The 17,515-nt window shown below is 41.2% G+C and overlaps 1 protein-coding gene across 1 annotated transcript in view; it reads right to left on the bottom strand.

Annotated features, from left to right (window-relative positions):
- Positions 1 to 17,515, bottom strand: part of Adamtsl3 (ADAMTS like 3) — a 299,460-nt gene that overhangs the window by 151,176 nt on the left and 130,769 nt on the right. The window contains exon 7 of the mRNA XM_051206607.1: positions 4,752 to 4,878. Coding sequence (XP_051062564.1) covers positions 4,752 to 4,878 — 127 coding nt within the window. The remainder of the gene's footprint in view (positions 1 to 4,751; positions 4,879 to 17,515) is intronic.

Below are 17,515 nucleotides of genomic sequence, written 5' to 3'. Positions count from 1 at the left end.
TGCTGGCCAGGTAGTCTAGTGGCAAAATGGCAAGCTCCAGGCTCAGAGAGTGACCCCGGCACAAGGGAACAAGGATGATAGTGACGAAGCGGGACTTATGAATTCCTCCCCTGGCCTCAGCATACATGTGCCCAGGTGGGTGTTTGTATCTGCACATGTACATGTCATACACAAACAAATGGAAAAAGAGAAGAAAAGAAAACCAGAATGACAATTTTGGGGCTTATTCATATACATATTTTTCTGGAGAGAAAACACTTTACTTGAAGAAAACGTCTCATTAGTTTCTTTGGGAATTTCATGAGTGTTATTTGCATCATATTCATCCCTCTACCAATGCCTCCCAGGTCTACCCACTCATAGCCACCCAATTTTGTACACTCAGTGTTTTGTTTTTTTGTTTTTCAGCAATCAACTATTTCAAGAGATTCTTGTAAGGTTCTATGCTCCGAAAGCTGACAGTCAATGACAAGAGAGGAGAGAGAAAGAAGAATGGAAAGGAGAGAAGGAGGGCAAGAGGGAGGGAAGAAAGAATAGAGGGAGGAAAGAATGGGGGAGAGGCAGGAAGATCTAGACCTAGAGGGAGAGACGGAGAGAGGAGAGGAAGGACCTCATCAATAGTGAGAAACTAAGGCCTTCGAGATGGCTCAATCAATAAACTATTTGCCAGACAAGTATGAGAACCCTAGTTCAGATACCCAGCCAGGCATAGAGGCCCATGCCAGTGTTCTCAGCACTTTGGAGATGCAGATAGGCACATCTGGGGTTCATTGGCCAGCCAGCCTAGATGAATTGGTAAGTCCCCGGTTCAGAGAGAGACCCTGTCCCAAACACTAAAAGCAGTCAAGGAAGACACTAAATGGCAACCTCTGGCCTCCACACATACATGCACATAGTTGGATGTACACACTCACAGGGATTTGGACACACACTGCATACACATTCAAAGAATGATGCACGGCTAGGCAGGCACCTTAAGCTAACACAACCCTTCCTCCGGAGTCCCTTTCCATTCAGCATCTCTTGTCCACACTTTCTACAAAAACAAAACCAGACAAATGATTTCAGGACCCAGTTCCACTGGCTTCTGTTCTGGTTCAATCAGAATGGCATTGCTTTCTAATTTTTTTGGACTGTGCTAAAAAATGAAGTCTTCTCTGGTGAATCTGCAAGCCTTTAAAGGCCAGCCCTCGCTCTAGGTGCTTCCCAGCACACCTAGCTAAACTGCCTGTTTTGTTGTGCTAGTGCCCTTATCAGGAGCCTTACTGAGTCAGCCCTTCACAGGGCAACCTGTGTCTTCAAACTGCCTGATCTGTGTTATTTCTCCAGCTTTGCTTTCTCCTCCAGGCCATTCTTGTGTGATCCTTCCCCAACACCCATCAGCAGCTCTCTTAAAAACCTTTCTTAAGCTATTTTCTAGGATTAGTCTTTGTAGAATGGGTTTGACCACATCAAAGTTGGAATGCAGGAGACCTAGTGAAATGAAATAACATCATGAATTTGAAGAGAACTTGGATAATCATGAAGAATTATGTCCTCTTGGTACCAGTGATAATGATGGGTGGGATGCTTAGCACTTGGTTTCTATCCCCTCAAAAGCAATAGTGTCACAGGCTACAGTTCTGGCCAGAGACAAAGAAGCCCTAAGGGAGGACTTCTCTTTCTGAATAAAGGGCACAGAACTGAAAGAAACTCTCTACTACCAGCTCTTTTTATCTGGGAGGTGGATGTGATATCTAACTCATTCAACTCTGTAACCACAAAAACAAATTCACAATCCCAGGATGTGGAGAGAAAAAAGCTGGAGTCCTGGAAGACATCACAGAGCAGAGGAGAGCAGCTTCCCCAGCCTTGACCCATCAGTCCAGACTTCTCGGAGGACACATGTAACTCTGAAGCTTATAATCTGGGTTTCATGAGATTTGGAATATGTACATTTCTGTTGACACACTAGCTGTCAGAGTCACCGACTTCCTGAAGTCCTTGAACTGGAATCTCCATGAATTCATAGTTTCCAACATTACCTGGCTTTTATCATGATCCCTCTATCTTTTTACTATCATTAGTGAGTCCTATCTCCATTCCCCCTAGTGAGCACATCTCACTGTCCTTATTCTCAGTGGCCAACTCTTCCACCTAGTGAAGAATCAAACAGAGCCAAGAGGATGAAACACACACCATTTTCCATCATGTTTTCCAGTTGTTCCTTGGATTTATTCTCTCCTTCCCCTTGGAAAACTCCTCCAACCATTCTCACCTTCTCTTCCCTCATCAGCTCACTGTGATCAAGCTTGCATATCTGAAATTCACTGATGCCACTCTTGTGAATACTACAGGTCATCTTCAAAGTGCCAGACGTGGGGGTGGGGAATAAGTCCTGGATTCCAGCCATCTTCACAAAAGCATCTGACTTCCTAGAGATGACCAGTTCCTGTGGCTTCCGTGACTCTGTTCTTGCTAAGTTCTGTGTTCACCTACTCACTCCACTTCTCTGATTAAATGTTGGAGTTCCTAAGGTGCAATCCATGGCTTTCTCATGTTCTATATGCTTTCTTTGGGTGGACCCACCTATATTCATGACTGAGTCCCACTAGTAAGGGCATTTCCAACCAGCCATGATGGGCTGGTATGTTTCTAACCACCCTCTAGCCACAAACAAAATACATCCAACAGCCGTTGGAAAGCATTAGAAGGGTGTGAAGGGGTTGACCATCCAGAGAGCCAAGATTCTTGAGAGAAAGATAAGCAGGGAGATGGGCTCTTGCCCTTGATTGATGCCTCTTTCCTGTGGATGCCTAACCTCAGAAGAGAAGTGAGCGTAACAAACTGCCCGAGCCGAAGATGTTGCTTCATTCTGTCGCTTGCTGTAGTATTTATTCAAAAGAACCTTAACTCTGATCCTGGAATTCCTCCTGAGTATCTTTTTAAGCATCCCATCCTCACCATCTCCTATCACACTCCCTCAGACCAAGGCCCTTGGGTGTTTAAAAGAACTCCACACTTCTGGGTTGTCCTTGAAGGTGATCTGTGAGTTCTCTCAAGTCACTCCAGTGTTTAAATTGTTTTGATGATTCCACCTGATCCAGGGTATAAACCACACTGATGACAGCTTTTGGGTTAACTCTTGAATAGCACTTTATCTAATCTACTTCTCCATGTACATTCAGCCTAGAGTAGCAGATGAGCAGGACAATGAAGCCTGGCTTGTTTGATGTGATGGAGCATGCCTAGAATTCTAGTACTCAGGAGGTTTCAACCGGGTTTCAACAACCAAACCAAAGCAAACCAAACCAAAATAGATACCTCAGGAAATAAAATACAAACAAAATGGCAGGTTTGTCTCTAGTGTTATACCACACATGAAATATCTATTTCCCCTTCTTGGGAGATTTTGTTTACCTGTCCTCCCTGCTCCCTGTCCTCCCTGCTCCCTGTCCTCCCTGCTCCCTGACCTCCCTGCTTCCTGTCTTCTTGTATTCCACTCCTTCCCCTTCCCCTCCACCTCTCTTTCATTCCTATAATAGTCTCCTTAACTGAGAAATAGCTAAGATCTCAACTTTATACAACAACCAGACACAAACATGATAGAAGATTTACAGATAGAAAACAATAAACAACAGAAATGGGGATAAAGAAATAGCTCAGTGGTAAGACCACTTACTGCCCTTGTAGCAGACCCTGTGTTCAGTTCCTCGTTTCCACATGACAGCTCACAAATGTTTGTAACCCTAGTCCCAGAGGATCTCATGTTCGCTCTATGGGTTCGGCATACATGTATATACATTCAGACACATAAAATGCATAAAATATGAATTAATATGTCAAAAATAGAAAGGTAGAAAACAAAACCATAGGAGTATTGACTGAAGACTTGTATGAGTATTCTCTCTTCTTCAAAATCAGATCAGGCTCCTACCCGAGGGCCAACTTCAACCTGCAGCCTACCAGCCTACTTATTTTAAATTGTTTCATTGGAACATGGCTATGTTTGTTTGATTGTAGGTGCTCTCATAGAACAATGGTTTTGAGTGGTCAGGACAAAGATGTTATATCCTGAAAAGCTTAAATTATTTACTAGCTGGCCACTAATGCATACAGTTGAGCCCTGAAAATAAAGGGAGATCTACTGAGATGAGAAGACAAAACACTTGAATAATCACAGTTTCAAAAACACTGCTTCCCCAATACAAGCAAAAATCAAAGCCAAATAACAACCTGAAAATCACATTTGAAGTAGGTGTGACAGGCTAAAGGTTAGCATTCCTGATAACACGAAGTTTACAACAGTAAAAATTAAAAACTGAGAAGGTAGATAGATGGCTTCATTAGATAACCAAAAATGAAAGATAAAGTAAATATTATATCATTTCTTGTCTTGTTAACAACCAAGAGAAGACAAATAAAATAAAATTATGACCCAGTTTACCTGAAAAAATATTTTAGGCTATTTAATAATTGATTATCAAATATTTTTTAAATAGCAAGGTTTCAAAGTAAACACATTTTTTGTGCTCCTTTAAAATAGAAAATTGAAAAATAATAATACTTTTTAAAAGGAAAGAGATTTGACTTTCTGAAAAAGGCCAAAGTTAATTCCGTCCATACAAGTTTTGCATTAGGAATGTTTCCAGTAAAAACATAAAACACAGATTATTCTATGGTAATACGGAACTGTAGAAATACACTGGTTTTGTAAGAATGGAAAACACAGGCTAATCTCTGGCAACACAGAACTGGGTTTCAAAACTTACTTTTCTCAGGAGCCAGGTGTATCTTGGACTGACCCCTCACCAGCCTGCAGGTGGAGCCGTCCCCTGCACAGACACCGCAGTTGTCTTCCTTGGCATTACTTCCCAGCTGTCTGTCACAGCCCACGGCCTGTGGGGGAGAGAGAGGGGATAAGGCATCTCATTTAGGATGTTGTCTTGCTGAAGCTTATAGGCTGGCTGTCTTTATGAGGACACTAATGTCATTGGTGGGTTGTCTTACAGTCTGAGATCATTTATGTGACTTTAACGGAAGGCTCCAGAATTACACAGTTGCAGCTGTCTCCCTGCAACATTGCTCTCCTTTAGTTATATTTCAGTTATCTGTATGCCGACGGAAGATATTTCTCCCTCTCTTCTCTCTGACCCCCTCTCCTTCCCTTGAGATAGGGTAGATAGCCTTGAACTAACTATGTAGCTAAGGACAACACTGAGTGTCCGGTCCTTCAATTTCCACCTCCCAAGTGAAAAGAGTCCCTTCACATCTGCTTCACACAGTGGTGAGGAATGAGCTGTGATACAGGACAAGCATTATATCACTGGGGCTAGATCCCCAGGTCCCCCACCCAGCCACCCACTCTTTCTTTCCAAACCTGCCTTTTCCCCGACTCTCATTTCTTGCACCCAATGTTCATGCCTCAGGCACACAGTATCTCTGTATATCTGCTTGAACACAGAGAAATGCAGAAAAATCCTTCATCTGTCCAGTTATGTCTACATTTCTTTATCACTAACTGCTCTTATACCTATATTGCCACCTCCATATGTCTACAAATGATCTTAAGAGAAAAACTAAGAGTTATGTTCTCTATGAAACATGCTTTACTGTTGTCAGTTTATTGTGTGACCATGCCTGTGGTGTGTGTTAGACTGAACTCCTCAGGAGGAGGCTGTGTTTTGTATTTCTTTTCAATTTTACAAATAGAACTTCTGCATAAAGGGTGCCTAGCTATATTAACCAGTTTAATGGTTTATCTCTACTTGCCACAGTCACCCAAGTTTAGACATAAGCCTGGCACTGAAGTGTGGGGATGTTGGAGACAGACGGCCATGACAAATCCTGACTCACCCACCACATCTTTCAAAATACAGGATGCTGGGCAATTTAGAATCTCAGAGACTCATTTTCCTCAACAGTAAAGCAGAGCTACAGATGCCAATGTGTGTTTCACAGATGGTCTAGCAAGGGTTAAATAATAAATATTTTGCTAAGAGCAGTACAGTGACGGGGCAATTCTAGAAAGTTCCAAAAAGGGGTCAATTTGACTTTTTCTCTCTGTTGTTCACTGTGGACTCCAGGAGCCTGTAGACTGCAGTTGGCAAAGCTGTCAAATCATTCTGTACTCCAGGTGCTGAAGAGAAAAGAGGGATTGGGCAGAGTTCAAACCACATCTATAGGCAAGTCTTTCCAAAACATTGGTGTTGAAGGGAAGGAGAAAGACAAGAAACGTTCCAAGGAAATGAGGGAATAGCAGGGCCTTGAGATGTTTTCAGTCTCACCACAGGATGTCGGGAGGGAAGGGTCTACACTTGTCCTCTGTAATCATGAACAGTGAAAGCTATTGGCCTTTGAATATTTACTTCAATGGGAGAAAGTCTCAAAGCCAGACTCCATGATGGGAAAGCTGCTGCAGGTATTAAATTATTGAGTGAGCAGCTAGATTCATGGATTCAATAACCTTCATATCCTTCCATTCTGATAAGATGACTTTAATAATAATATTGGCAGTAGCTGATTTGTGTGTGTGTGTGTGTGTGTGTGTGTGTGTGTGTGTGTGTGTGTGTTAACATATGAGGCCAGGAGCACACATATCAGGGGGCATGTGACTGGGTGTTGGCCTTTGTCTTACTTAGCTTGCCCATGAACTTTTGGGAGTCCTCCTATCCCCACATCTCCAGTGCTGAGATTATAGATGCTTAATGTAAGTTCTAAGGATCCAAACTCTGGTCCTTATGCTAACATGGCAAATGCTTCACCCAACAGCCCTATAACAGTGTGCCACAACTGTTGCCCTGCGCTTTCATTTCTTCTCTGCAACAATCTTAGACCTTTTATCTGTGAGACCGTCTGTCTTCACTTTACAAATAAGGAGTCTGTCGGCACATGGCGAAAGCTGAATGACCTTCCTAATGCTGTGACAATTTAATATAGTTCCTCAGGTTGTGGTGACCCCCCCCAGCCATAAAATTATTATGTTGCTATTTCATAACTGTAATTTTGCTATTGTTATGAATTGTGATGTTAAACATCTGATATGCAAGATATTTGATGTGCTTTGATATGCGAACCCCCAAAGGGGTCGCGGAACCCACAGGTTCAGAACTGCTGCCTTAAGCAGACTCCCAATATTGTGTCACGCCCTCATGCACCTTTGCTCTCAGCAGAAGGACAAGGGTCCCCGTTACAGAGGACTGTATATGAATATTTACAAGCACATGTGGAACCGCTTAAGGGTGATTGATTCTGGAAACACACTCGCATGGTTGGGATCGGACCAGTGAGTAACTGTGTTCGTGAAACCTTCCCCGTGGGAAATAATTCCGCCATGAAATTATAGACACCGTCTTTCTGGGCCAAGCTCTGTCCTCACATGTCGCTGTCCCCAAGTGCTTTGCATTTCATGAGGATGAGAGTCACCCTCTCTCTGCTCATCCAGGAAGGGCGTGTGCTGAAAAGCTAGGATGGGCTTATTTTGAAGACTGTTTGGGGCCTTGCAAAACCTTGGGCAGTAGAATCCCTCCCGAGCATTTGTATTTGCTCCCTAATTGTTTTAAAGTTCAAATTCATCCAGATCTTACAGCCAAACAAAGCATGTGAAAACATCACAGAAAAATGATATTTGAAAAGGTCTGATTGCCCTGTGATTCATCAAGTGCAAGCCAGAGCTGACCTTGAAATTGAGGCAGTCTGAACTCTGGCTTTCTAGATCCACCACAGAACACAACAAGCAGCTCCCAAAATATTATCTGAAGTGTTTTCAACTTCTGTGACATTTCCTAATGCCAAGATACCTAATTTCAGTGATTCATAAGCTACTAACTGATAAACCCATCAAGCATATTAGCATTAATTACATTATCCTTTTCTATAATGCCAAGCATAAACGTATGAATCAATAAGACAAGATTCTTATCTTGTACTGTAGTTAATGAGACAAGTTAAAAATTGCAAGACACAGGATAACATAAACACAGATTTAAATATATGAGCAGTGGTTTTTGGAAGGCATACTCATTTATAAACCAAACTTCAGCAAAGACTATTACAAAGTTCAGGCAGATGGAGTTTAAATAAGTGTCATTAATTCAAATTAAGCAAAATGTGAATTTTTCCAGATAAATCAAATTTAATCCTGCAAAAACCTAACAATTTTTTAATGGACTTTTTTGTCTGACATCTTTAAGTATTGGATTTTACTTTAGAGAAAATTTGAAATTGTGCTGATGCCTAATTAGAAGCCCTAGCCCTACAGACAGTTTGTGGTCTAGAAAGGTATTCTGTGCACTACTGGAGAGGAAAAGTAATCATCACCATCACATAGCTACAAACCTCGTGACATGCAACAGCAATGTGTCTGCAAGATACACTGGTGTAATTGTGGCACCAATGTCATGGGTGTAATCAACCAGATATTTAGAGTAAATTTCAACCCTGATCCATGAGATGGAATCCATATCTGAAACAGCAAAAGTGGGTGAGAACCTAAGACTAAATAGGTCATGGGGCTTAGGGGAAACCTACTATTATTATTCTGCTAAAGGAACATAAAATCACTCCTAATGACTTATTGCTATATCTATAGCTCAGTGTCTTACTCAGTCCTCATCAGAGCAGCTTCTTCTTGAATGGAAATTACCAGAGATCCATAACTGGACAATGTATAAAGAGTAAGAGACTTTGAAACATCCTATCTTAAATGGAAGGTCTTCACCAAATCCCTCGCCTCAAGGCTCAGGGATCAATGCAGAAGAGGAGGTAGAAAGGTAGAAATATTGTAAGAGCCAGGGATGCTGGATGACTCAAGGAAACAGCAACACTGAGATACAAACAGGACTGATGCACGCAGGAGCTCACAGAGACTGTGGTAGCAAATTCAAGTCCTACACAATCAAAACATCTCCAGCATGGAGAAGGTGAAGTGGACACAAAGTCCCACCCCTAACCAAGAAACTCTGCGATTGATACCTATTGAGAAATGGGAAAGATGTTTTCTCCAGTGGAGTGTCACTGGGTATATCTACCACACTTCAGGGCAGGCTCAAGCTCAGGAGCAGATAGCCAACATAAAACGAACTCTGTTTTTTTGTGGGCCTTTTATTTCATTCTCTCTACCACAACTACTATTTTCCTGTCTTCTTGTATTTTTTGTTTTTTTGTTTTATTTCATTTTCATTGGGGGGGGGGGTGGAGAGAAAGAGAGAGCACAAGGCTGGGTTGGTAGGGAAGTGGGAAATATTTGGGAAGAATTATGGAGGGGATAATATATAAATATGATCAATATGTATTGTATGAAAATGTTTTAAAGACTTAAAACAAAAGCAAGCATGTTGTGATGGCCATTGGAGTTACTCTTAAGTATTTCAGTTCTCCTCTCAACCCATGCAAGAGCTACAGTTCCTCAGTTTCATTAGAAGAGACTGTTGTTACTGTCTTTGACCAGTGAAATACGAGCCCAACTGGCTTCTGTTAGTTCTTTTGAGAAGGCTTAAGTATTAGCCTGAGAGTCTCATGATCTCTCTGTCTACCGTAGCTATACTAAGTGTGAGGTTAGGATAAAGCATCTCTGGGTCCCTGCAACATTCTGAGAGCAGAAACCCTGATGACCTACATGAACAAGTGGCACTGGCAAGAAGCAGTGTTTGATGGCTTTAAAGCCACTGAACTTGGAGGTCATTGGCTTCTTCAGAGAAAAGCTAGTCTATGTCACACACACGAGTGAAGTCCACCCATTCACACAGAAAACAATGTTGGTGATAAAAGATATATATATATGGACAGGAAGTTTCATGTTAAAATCCACATCTCCAACTTTTTTTTCCCAAGGAAAACAAAGAAACAAATAAAACCTCTAAAATGCTTACATTTCCTTTCCCCATTCAGTGTAATAATAATAATAATAATAATAATAATAATAACAATAATAATAATAATAATAATAGTGGAAGCTACAAGGCTAAGCAGAATTGAGTTAGACATGAGAAAATTTGAAAAGTCGGTGACTTTATGATGGGAAAACTGTAGATGGTATTGAGTTACTGCAAGAGTAACAGAATCTGATGACTCCTATGAACGTTCACCCTCAGTGTGCATTTTCCAGTTCACTCTGACCAAGTCTGAGCAGTCTTCCTGCAGGCTGTGTGTGTGTGTGTGTGTGTGTGTGTGCATGCACACATGTGCGGGCATATGTCTTTGAGTTTGAACCCACTGTACTGACTGGCCTTATCCAAACACATCCCATTTTCAATGAAACTTTAGCTTTACAAGTAGGCAAACAAACAAAAATATCATTAGCTACTGAGCAAGGCAAGCAGACACTTTTGGGAGAAAATGTCTACATGAACACCTCCTAGGCAATCTTTTCTTTTTGTTTCATCTCTGAATACAGAAAAACTTACAGAAACTGAGGCAAGATCAACTAGACACTCCAACTTATTCTTTTACACAACCTGGAGTAAACTTGGCTTACTATAATCTGAACTGAGCATGCCTCAAAACATTTGTCTGCCATCTTTCTTTTCTGGACTTATGTGCTCTGACTGTGAACTGAGCTTGACTAGAAATACCCCTATCATCTTTCTTTCTTGTAATACAACCTTACACTGATCATGCTCAAAATGCACAGCTTAAACAGAGCATACCCTGCCATTTTCTAGCTATGTATACACATTTGAGTGTTTGTGTGACCTTAAAATTGAAAATGTGCTGAAGTTTTGATCCCCCACAGTGATACTATTTGGGGTGAGGCCCTAGAAGGTGTTTGTATCAGGAGGGTAGAACCCACTAGAATGGATTAGTTGGTGTCCCTGGAAAACAGACCTGGAAGACCTCTCTTGTCTCTTACAAGTGAGGTCACAGCTGTCTGAAAACCAGAAAGTAGAATCTCATTAAACAATAGTGATTCCAGTGCTTAGATATGGAACTTCCAGCTCTTTGAAACTGTGAGAAGCACATTTCTGTTGTTTATCAAATCCACTCTGGAGCACTTTGTTATAGCTCACACAGTCGGAGACACTCTGGGAAATTACCTCCCTCTGAATGCCCATTTTCCTTATAAACAAAGTGTATAGTCTCCATTTGGGTAGGATGTTTACTGTACCTGCTTCCACAGATGATGCTAAGCTAGTGAGTAAGGTGCTTAGGTAATGCCTAATCCCCAGAAGACAGCCAGTATCACTCATTATTCTTATCATAAATTTTATTGTAAATTTCTATAACAAGTTATTTTTTATTAAAAAGATTATTTCATGTGGTGTTTTGTTTGCATGTATGCCTGTGCACCACATGTGTACAGTGCCTGAGGATGTTAGAAGAGGGCATCAGAGCTCCTGGAACTGGAGTTACAGACTGTTGTGAGCCACCATATGGATGCTGAGTCTCGAACCCAGATCCTCTGGAAAAACAGCCAATGTTTATAACTACTGAGCCATCTCTCCAGCCCCTCATAAATTATTTTAGCACAAATTCTAAGTGACTTCATCTAATTAGCTGCCAGGACAATTGATAAACATAAATAAGGACTCTTACATGGCACTAAAGAGGTGCCTGGGCAGTTAAGAACATGCGTTGGTTTTGTTTGCATTGAACCCAAATTTGGTAAATAGCACTGTAGAAAGAGTTCTTAATTGGTCTAGATAATAAAAGGCCAGAATTAGATATAGAGCGAAATGCTGAGAGTTCAGAGAGAAGGAGCAAGTCAAAGCCACACCTTACCTCCTAAGTGTCTCATCAGAGAAGAGAACAATTTCCTGTTTGTCCCTGCTATATCCTGTTTCTACCCAGCTATGTTACTTCCTGTTTGTCTGTACAGACCTCCAGACCTCTATGGTTAGCTAGTGGCAAGCTCCATTCTCTGACCCCCAGGCAGGCTTTATTTGTGCAAGAAAGATACTACCACACAGCACCCTTGTGAGGTGGCTCACAACCACCTGCAACACTAGTTCCAGGTTCAATGCCCTCTTCTGGCATATGAAAGCACATGTCCACACACACACACACACACACACACACACACACACCTAAGAACAAGAAAGAGGAGGAGGAAAAAGAAGGAGGAAGAAGAGGAGAAAGAAGAAATAATCAAACTTGATCCACAGAGCTGGCCTGGCAAACATCACGAGCAGAAGCAAATTTCATTCAAGAGACCCATAGTGAGAGACCTATGACTGTCTCATACTGTCTGCTTTCCCAGGCTAATGGAAAGTTGTTCCCAGGAGCATTGGGACATGTTCCTTTAAATGAGAAAATTGTAAACACACTTGCAAAAATTACTGTCTGTGCCAAATACTCATTGGGGCTCCCTCCAGTGATCCTGAGGCCAGCAGAGTGACTCACACAGTTCACTCTCTCTCCCTGACAACTGTTGATATCCCCCCACATTGTACAAGAAGAGGAGTGTTGCTCTGTAGAAGGAACGATACTGAATTCAACTGGGAAATGCCTGCATCTTTTTACTCAGATGCCCTGTACTCACCTTGAAAAATAAAAACAGACATCACTCTTTACTGCAGCAAAAAACTGGATTGCTTGGATTCACCAAAGCACAATGGGAGGCATTCATTTAAAAAGGGCTAATTCAGAACTGGAGACTGCTATTGTCCTGCAGACCTCTTCACATGCCAGGAGGGAGTTACAGGAGCAAACAAGGAAGGTGGAGTTAGGTAATAAAGGGGAAACCTTTGGACAGCAAGGACCAGAGAAAGTGAAGCTGGGTTGACTGACAGCTATCCTGTTGGGCATCTAGAAGTTTTTGGAATTGAAAGCTTTTTTAAAAAGGCTGATAAGGAAAATGCATTTTTTTTTGCCCACTGAAAAGGTCAAATCTCAGTGACACGGGAGAAGCCACCTGGTCACCAGCCAACTCAGTGCAGAAGACATCTTACATCACAGGGAGTGACCTAAAAGTTTATGCAACTTTAATTAAGAATCTTGGGATTAAGTCATCCTGCGAATAATAGGTGTCCTGATTTTGTTTTATTTTAAAGGAAGATATAGCGATAGATAGGAAGATAAGTGAAAGACAGTGGTGCAAGACTGCCTAGATAGATTCCCAAGGAAAGAACATGGAGGCTGACTATCAACCACAAGAAGTCAGAAGAGAGAGACATGGGTGAATTTTCTCTCTAGGGGGAACAAAGCCTGACAAAGCTTTGGTTTGGGACTCCTGGCTTTTAGGCTGTGGGAAAATACATTTCTGTTTTTTAAGCTGTCAAGTCTGTGGCAATTTGTTATAGTACCCACGGGAAACTAATAAAGTCTGCTACCCACCAGTGCCTTTTCTAACCATGCCTCAGGCTTAGCTCAAACCAAGGTCATCATTCTATTTCCTGATCCTCTTAAATCCACTGGAATAATTGGCACTGTTAACCTTCCTTGTGCAATATGCTCCCACCCTTTCTTGCCTTGCTCATGGCCTTTACATAGCACAGAAGTCTATTTCCCTCAGTCACAGTCAGAGGCACTTTCCTATGCTTTCCCCTTCAGTGACAAGACCACTACTCTGCACTCCTCACTCAGTACCGAGGGACATTAGGTCAGATGTCAGGATCTTAGGACCACCCCCAAGATCTAAAACTTGTGCCAACTTATCTATTCACAGGCGAACCAAGCTCCTCCCATCTTTTACCCACACATCTTGCTCTCACCTGATTCTTTCTATCTTCCCAGTGACCTCACTAGTCTACAAGTGACCCCCTTTCACTCAATACACCCATTCAAACATCCAGTCCTAAGATCTGTTTGTTCATCTCTAAAGTTTCCTCCCCTTCTTCATTCATCCTACCCACTGTTTGACTTCACAGCCCTTGTGAGTCCAAACTTAATCTTCCATTGTTTTCCCAGATCCTGCCCCTTACAAATATTCTGGCACACTACCACTGAAGTGACCTTTCTATGGACAAGCCATTTGAGTTATTTCTTGGAATATTCCTCAGTGGCTTTTCTCACAACTCTCGGGGAAAAGTTAACAATTTGTTTCTGTCCACACACACTCACAGCCCTAGCACTATTGCACAAGCAAACCCTATAGAAAATCAGATCCCCTTACACACAGGTGATGTTGCATCCTTGTTCTGTATGTCATAAACCCACTCCTTTTCTTTGTTTATCTAACTCATTCTCAACTTTTCAAACCCTCAGTTTCTAATATCATTTCATTCAGAGTGAAGAAGCCCAGACTAATCCATCACTCTTCTGCTGATACTCAAACCCAGGGCCTTGGATATTAGGAAAGTGCTGTTCCACTGAGCTCAACCCTTGCCCTCTAAGTCACCTTTAACAATAACAAGTTCATTTTAAGCACAAAAGCAAAGATTTGGAAGAAAACAAGTATAATCCCACAAGTTGGTGGTGAGTATGATTATTTAGCTAACAAGCTCTGAGTGGACTTGTAATGGAAGGAAATCATGGACAGCATATAACCTGAAGAATAGAACAGTAAGTAAGGCTTGACTACAGGAAGATGTATCAACAGAAAAATATTAGATAAGATGGAGCAGAGCCGGCAATGAACAAAGAAAAGAGAGAATGGCAGGCAGGTAGGGGAGGCTGGATACTGCAGTGTCAACTCAAGAAGACCTTTCATTTTATGTTTGCATTTGTGATATATTTGAGTTATGTTTTGTGAGGGATGCCAGTCTCTGTTTGGAATTCTTATATGTAAATATCCTGCTGACTATCTTCCCTCCATTGCTCCCTTCTCAGAGATCACTTGACTTGCTATGGGCTTATTCCTAGACTTTCTACTATGTCCAATAGCTTATTTGTCTCTTCTTGTGCTACTATCATATTGCTTTGAATGCTGTCACTTTATATTGAGACTTCTGGCTGTATAATGTCAGAGCCCCCAACTTTGTTCAGTTCCTGCATCACCATAGTATATCCTTTGGAGGATGCTAATATAAATGGAATTGTATTTTTAGTGTCAAAGTCCATTCTTTAGCTGTATATCGTTGAAGTCACTGAATTTTGTATAGCAAACCTGTTTATATATACTGTATTATTTGTAAGCAGTTATTAATTCCAGTAGGTTTTATTTTTTATTCAACATATGCAATCAAATCACATATAAACAAAAATAATTTTGTTTTTTCTCAAACAGCATACTTTTTCTTATCTTTTATTCCCGATATATTAAAAAGCAGTGGCAGGAGTTAGGGGACATCTTTGCTTTTTTTCTGATCTTATAAGAAACTGTATAATTTCTTACTGTTAAAAATGACATTAAACAAGGGGAGCTCATGGAATCCAGTCTGACAGCTGGGAGACCAGCATAGGGCAAACCCAAACCCCCTGAAAGTGGGTCTTAGTTAGGAGGACTGGGAAGTCTATGGGGCCTCTGGTAGTGGATCAGTATTTATCCCTAGTATACAAATGAACTTTGGGAGCCCATTCCACATAGAGGGATACTCCCTCAGCCTAGACACCTGGGGGAGGGCCTGGGCCCTGCTCCAAATGATATGACAGACTTTGAAGACTCCCTATGGAAGGTCTCACCCTCCATGGGGAGCAGAAAGGGTATGGGATAGGGGAAATGGGGGAACAGGGGAAGAAGGGTCTACACAGTGAGACCCTGTCTTGAAAATATATACTGCGCACACACACACACACACACACACACACACACACATCCAAACGATCCCTCCCCACACACAATATACATTATCAAGTGGTGAAAATGCTCCTTGAAGTTTTCTGAAGTTTCTTTTCAAATATTTTCTGTCATGAATGTTAAATTCTTTTCTGCATCTGTTTTTGTAATTATGGATGGCTCTTCTTTACCATGTGGATATGATCAATTAATTTATTTCTTGAATGTTGAATGAGCTTTGCATACCCAGAGTAAATGTCATGTTGGTTGTGTTTCTACACATTGTTGGGTTTGGTTTACTAATATTTGTTAAGATATTTGTATATGGGCGGGCTCATGGAAGAATGAGTTTAGAAGATCTTCCTCTGTTTCTATGTTCTGAAAGAAATCAAAGAATTGGTACAAAACAGGGTATTTTCTGTGAGATTGTGTCTCTTAGCAATGTTAGAAGCTATATCCATGAAGTCTCACCAACATGTCTGCCTAAATATGAGCTGAACAAGGATAATAACAACAGAGGTACTAGCATGGACAGAGGAAGGTTCATGAAGCTTCAACCATACACAAAGAACTATAGGCAACTAAGGAGTGCTAGAGCATCATGAATAGTCTTCCTCAGGGAAGAAGAACACACCAACTGGCTATCCAGTACCAGTCAGCCCTGAAAACACTCATGTGAGTAACATTATACTGACTGAGAAAGTTGTGTGTGTGTGTGTGTGTGTGTGTGTGTGAGTATATACACATGTGTGTGAGAGAGACAGCAATTAATGACAAAAGAGGCCATGAATTTGGAAGAGAGCAAGGAGTGGTATATGCGAAAGTTAAAAGAGAGGAAGGGGGAAGTGTAATCACATTATAACACTAAAAAATACAGGTTATTAAAAAGAACACAAAGAAAAAGAGGAAGAGGAAGAAGAAGAAGAAAATGAAGAGCTTGACTTGGTATAATTTCTACCTGAGCTAAATGAATCCCTGAGGCAGAGTTCACTATTTTTTGGAAAGTTTGTGATCATTGATAAAAGCATATTCTGATTGTCTATTTTCAATTTTCCAAGTTTGGCAGACCTTGCTTTTCTAGGAGTGGGTTATTTCATCTATCTGTGGGCACAGGGTTGCTGTTACTCATCCATTGTCCTTTTACTGTCCACTGGGTCTCATTGAGTAATGGCTCCACTCTCAATTCTGACACCATTTTGTTTCTCTCTCATTGTTTTCTTTCTTTCTTTTGTTGGTTTTGTTTGTGTGTGGGGTGTGTGTGTGTGTGTGTGTGTGTGTGTGTGTGTTGTTTTGTTTTGTTTTGTTGGTTTTTTGTTTGTTTTTTTGTGATAGGATTTCTCTGTATTGCTTTGGAGGCTGTCATGGAACTAGATCTGTAGACCAGGCTGGCTTCAAACTCACAGAGATCTTCCTGCCTCTGCCTCCCAAGTGTTGGGATTAAAGGCGTGCACCACCACTGCCCAGCTTGTCTCATTGTTTTCTTAGTCTGTCTTATAGTTATAAAATATCAATGCTATTAATATTTCTAAAAATCTAACCTTTGGCACCAATATCTCCTTATTTCCAATTTTTGAGAAAGGGTTTCTGTGTTACAGCCCTAGCTGTCCTGGGACTCACTCTGTAGACCAGGCTGGTCTTGAACTCACAGAGATCTACCTGCCTCTGTCTTCCGAGTGCTGGGATTAAAGGCATATGCTACCACTGGCTGGCCCTTTTCTTGCTTTTATTAGTTAGTTTTTTCTGCTTGACTTGGATTCAATTGTGCTGCATTTCCAGTTTTCTAAGACATAGATATGTCATCTTGAAGCCTTCTTCAGGTATGGAAATTTCTCTTTGAGCATGGCTTTCATTGTATTGCACACGTTTTATCAAGTTGAATTTTCATGTTCACTGAGTTCAAAATTATTTTCCTTTTGTTGTGAGATTTTTGCCTATGTGTTATTT

The sequence above is a fragment of the Phodopus roborovskii genome, unplaced genomic scaffold, assembly GCF_943737965.1.
Source record: "Phodopus roborovskii unplaced genomic scaffold, PHOROB, whole genome shotgun sequence".
Taxonomy (NCBI): domain Eukaryota; kingdom Metazoa; phylum Chordata; class Mammalia; order Rodentia; family Cricetidae; genus Phodopus; species Phodopus roborovskii.
This window is presented reverse-complemented; position numbering and strand designations above follow the sequence as displayed.